Source organism: Ostrea edulis, chromosome 9 (genome assembly GCF_947568905.1).
Source record: "Ostrea edulis chromosome 9, xbOstEdul1.1, whole genome shotgun sequence".
Classification (NCBI taxonomy): Eukaryota; Metazoa; Mollusca; class Bivalvia; order Ostreida; family Ostreidae; genus Ostrea; species Ostrea edulis.
In genome coordinates this window covers 57,793,182-57,798,181 of record NC_079172.1, presented here as the reverse complement: position 1 = coordinate 57,798,181, position 5,000 = coordinate 57,793,182, and the positions used below count along the sequence as shown (strand labels likewise).

Genomic DNA, 5,000 nt, shown 5'->3' with positions numbered 1-5,000 from the left:
TTCTCACATTTTACCTACAGTTTAATGCATAAATTTTGGAGCTTTGAGAAAATTAAAGATGATCAAAATCCTCATTAGAACTTCAATGCAAAAACTAATTAGATAGGCCGAAAGAGCGTACCCGAAAATGGTTTACACTGTAAATGTAAACTAAAAAAGCCAAGGTTGTCCACCAGAAAATATACTGCATTAAGATTTAAAGAAAGCAATGCAAAATATTTTTATTTCACTGTGTAATGTATATCTTCACCGTGTAACGTAAATCATAGAAAATATATGAGTCAGAATCAAATGACGTCGCAGCAGTGTGAGACAGAAAAATCTCACATGGGTAAAGTCGATCTCACACTGGTGATAATGTGAGAAAGAAAAATCTCACATGGCTGTCTCACATGGATAAAGTCAATCTCACACGGGTGATAATGTGAGAAAGAAATATCTCGCATGGCTGTCTCACATGGGTAAAGTCGATCTCATACTGGTGATAATGTGAGAGAGAAAAAAATAACTCGCATGGATAAAGTCGATCTCACTCAGTGATAAAGTGAGAAATAACAAGATATGATTATAATCTACCAATTTGAACTTCATTTAAAAGATCTAAATCCCAAAGGCTTTGATTTTGAAATTTTTCAAAAAATCTCCCTTTTCTCCTTCAGTGAAACTGGTGTCACTTGACATTGATCCTAGTTTGTAGGTCCCAAGATCCTTTTATCATTTTTGATGATCCCATGTCTCCATCAGTCCTGGTTCTAAAGTTATGCAAGTTTTTATAATCAAGTTCAAGGTCAATGGGGATGCTAGTTTGTAGGTCATTACACCCTATTATCATTTCTGAAGATTCCATGTCTCTATCATTCCCAGTTCTAAAGTTATCCCAGACTTATGTCTAAGGTCAGAGATCAAGGTCACTGGAGTCACTTGACCTTGATACCAATTTGTAGATCCCATCATCCTTTTATTATTTCTGAAGATTCCATCTCTTTATCATACCTAGTTCTTAAGTAATACCAAGTTTATGATCGAAGGTCAGAGGTCAAAGTCACAGGAGTCACCTGACCTTGATATTGATTTGTGGATATCATTCTTTCATCATTTCTGACAATCCCATATCTCTACCAGACCTGGTCCTTCAGTAATACCAATTTTATGTTCTAAGGTCAGAGGTCAGGGTCACTGGAGTCACTTGACCTTAATATTAGTTTGTACATCTTATCATCTTCCAGTTCTAAAATTATATGAGTTTGTATGTTCAAGGTCAGAGGTCAAGGTCACTATAGTCACATGACCTTGATAATGTTTTGTGGATCTCATCACCCTTTCATCATTTCTGAAGGCTCCATGACTCTATCAGACCTGGTTCTTAAGTAATACCAGTTTTATGTTCTAAGGTTAAAGGTCAACATCACTAGAGTCACTTGACCTTAATACTAGTTTGTAGGTCCTGTCATCCTCTAGCCATTTCTGAAGATTCCATGTTGCTACTAGTCTCAGTTTTAAAGTTGTACCAGTTTGTATGTTCATGGTCAGAGGTCAAGGTCACTTGACCTTGATACTAATTTGTGGTCCCTGTCATTCTCTATTCATTTCTGAAGACCCCAGGACTCCACCCCCATTTGATCTCCCCAAAATGTACCCTAACCCCCTTCAATCTGAAAACAAAAACATCTTTGCACATCAAAATACATTGGCCTATCATATCCTTGAATATTTATTACTTTCGTCTCCTGGTTACGGAGAACGATGTCGGACAGTTTTAGGCACGAGAAAGAAGCGGAAGAATAATAAGAACCGAGCAAAAACAAGTCTCCAAATTTCGTTTTGGGAGACTTAATTATATCATGCTTTCATGGTATTTAATAAAGTAAAGTAGTATTCTTTATATATTCATATTTTGTGGTTCAGCTTGTTTTGTTTTGTTTTTCGTTTTAAACAAGAATAGGCTTTCATGTCAAATTTAAGTTTACTTGCAAATCACAGTATTTTCATTGAGAAATGAAATATAATGAAACATCAAGGGTTTTATTTTTTACCTAAAAAGTGTAAGTCTACCTTAACAGAGGCATAATGAATTAGGAGAAATCAAAAAAATAACACAAACCAAATTTTTCATTATACAGAATTTTCTGTGAAATATGCATGTAGTACCTTGTTTGAGTTTGGATAACATAGACTTCTCAGCATCCACTGATGCACTTTTTCCCACCAGGAGGCGCTTGGCCAGATCTTTTTTGTAGAATGCTTCAAATACATCTTTACCTGCAATGATGAAAATATATACCTTTACCATTCATATATCAAATATTCATTTATACAGTATACTGTATTATGTGGTAATGGTCAATACACATCTTTGCATGCCCATATATGCTTTATTGTTTTCTTTTGATTTTTTCTTCAAAAACTGGATAAAATCTTTATGGTTACAGATCAATATATCTCTTTTATACATATTTTGTATCGATTAATTATATGACAATAAGTATTTTACCATGTATGAATCTAAATAGCACCATGATTTTATCCATTAATCTCTCTAATTCTTCTTCAGTGGCCTCCTGAAAATTGCATCATAAATTCATTTATACATCTCACAGTTGCAATTCATCTTAAATACATTAATGCACTACAATTGCATAATTGTATCAGTATTCCAACTAGCATTCTGAGAGTATTGCATAGCAATACATAGTCCCCTACCGGTTGCAATAATTACTGTACCACTGTAGGTTATGGTAAAAGGAAAAAATGGGGAACCAGGATAGGAATGGTTGGAAATCAACTACTATTCGAGTAGAGACTAGACCAAGAAAAAAGACAAATTTATAATTAGGTTTAGGTCTTTAACCAAGTCAATATAAACTGTGACATGTAGGTGATCATGAATTTAGCTATATCCTTGTATTACTATGCTAAAAGTTTTAATGAGTGTAGTACTCTTACCTACAGAGATAAGAAACTTGGATGTAAACTAACAATTCATGCTATTTTTCTAAGTCCAAGGGCCATAACTTAATGAAAACTCAATGGACCAAGATGAAATTCGAACTCGATCTGTAACTTGTTATACCAAAACAACGTACCAAATATCAAATAAATATCTGCAAGAACAGAAGAAACGAGGTACTGTGAGCAATGCTCACTAAGAATACCCCCCGCTTACCCCAATCTCCCAAAGGGTGTTGGTAATAGGTATAAACTACCTCTTTTCTGAGTGTAAAAAACAAATGGCATGACAAACCGAAACATATTGCTACTTCGATGTCCAGTGCGCATGACCTTTGACCTTTTGACCCAAAAATCGATAGGGAACATCTTCATCCCATGGGTAGTCCATATGTATGATATGGTGACTATAGGTGGAAAGGATAACGCTTTAGAGCCCGGAAACCATATTGCTACTTCAATGTCCAGTGTGCTTGACCTTTGACCCAAAAATCGATAGGGAACATCTTCATCCCATGGGTAGTCCATATGCATGATATGGTGACTGTAGGTGGAAAGGATAACGCTTTAGAGCCCGGAAACCATATTGCTACTTTGATGTCCAGTGTGCTTGACCTTTGACCTTTTGACCCCAAAATCGATAGGGAACATCTTCATCCCATGGGTAGTCCATATATATGATATGGTGACGGTAGGTGGAAAGGATAATGCTTTAGAGCTCAGAAACCATTGCGTCTACAGACGGACGGACGGACAGACAGACAGACGGACAACCCGGTTCCAGTATACCCCCCCAAAACTTGTTGCGGGGGGTATAAAAAGTGCGGAAAACTGGACTGACGGACGGAGTGCAAACTTAAAGTCCCATTTGACTTCGTCGGTAGGGGACTAATTAGCTGCAATAATATAGTCCAATCCTGATTTTTTTTTTTTATTCTGATGATTTTGGGAGAGGGCTATAATTCCATAGGATCTTTGTAATGGTGCAAAATATTTTTTTATGAATACCTGTAATAAGCCCAAGTACTTTTCTCTGTTGTTTACACTAAAAAGAATGCAAACTTTGCACTTGGGCATGTCTAATAAAGGTGTTTTTCATTAAATATTATGTACAACATGCAAAATTCTTCATCTGCTCCACCACATTTGTTTTCGTGAGATCTCGTAAGGGCTGTTCCAGAAATTATCAAATGGGGGGGTCGGGCAGCAAATGATATTTTTTTGTGTGGGTGGTCGTATTTATTCATATTTTATTTGGTCCATGGTTGGACTGTTAAAAAAATATTTATTATGGGTAGTGGGTAGTTTCTATTGTTTTATTTTGTGCCATGTGGGTGTTGAGTTTTCAGAATATTTTTATTGTCGCTCTTGTCGTGTTGGTTACAAAACGTCGGAGGGAAAATTGAAAACCTGCTTTCGAAATGCTGCTTTCGAAATCGGAAATCGGAAGTAACAGAACTATTCGAGTTGTCGCTCTTTGCAGCGCATAACTTTCCATTAGGCACTCTTCAAATTAGAGGCGCGTTTAGTAGGGTCCCTTTGGACGTGATGGCGGCGAACTCTGTTCTGTAGATTATTACAGTTTACAGTGCATTGATTTTGGGAATATTTTGAAACCAATAGGTATTCCGTTTCCTAATAAAAATAGGCAAACCTTAGTTGATTTATACGAGGGTACCGATGCGTTATATTTATCAGTCAGTGTGATGGTGATATAGAGGCCTCCGGGCGCGGGCTCCATTAGAAGACGAATGATTCGTGGAAAAACATATCCATACCCATTTCATGATAATAGCATCGTTTGGACTCCCAATCTTTCCAACATTCCCGCCATAGATGCCTTTGATTGTTGATGTGACATCGTTTCTTCAGAACTACTGTGATACAATGTCGCACAGGCATTACCGCGTCATTGACTAGAATGTTTGTCCCGAAAACCTCGCGAGATCTGTACCGTTTTCATTTTTAAAAATATTTTTGTGGTGGGTCTGGTTAGTTTTTTTTTTTTAATTAGATGGGTCATTGTAAAACGAGTTTATCAATTTGATGGGTCA

At 36.6% G+C, this 5,000-nt stretch overlaps 1 protein-coding gene across 2 annotated transcripts in view; it reads right to left on the bottom strand.

Moving 5' to 3' along the window:
- The window catches only part of LOC125658912 (cullin-4A-like), a 75,574-nt gene that overhangs the window by 37,081 nt on the left and 33,493 nt on the right, over positions 1 to 5,000 (bottom strand). For both annotated transcript variants that reach the window (XM_056149692.1, XM_056149693.1), the window contains exons 12-13: positions 2,492 to 2,558; positions 2,149 to 2,259 (exon numbers count right to left, since the gene is read on the bottom strand). In XM_056149692.1, the coding sequence (XP_056005667.1) occupies positions 2,149 to 2,259; positions 2,492 to 2,558 (178 nt within the window). The remainder of the gene's footprint in view (positions 1 to 2,148; positions 2,260 to 2,491; positions 2,559 to 5,000) is intronic.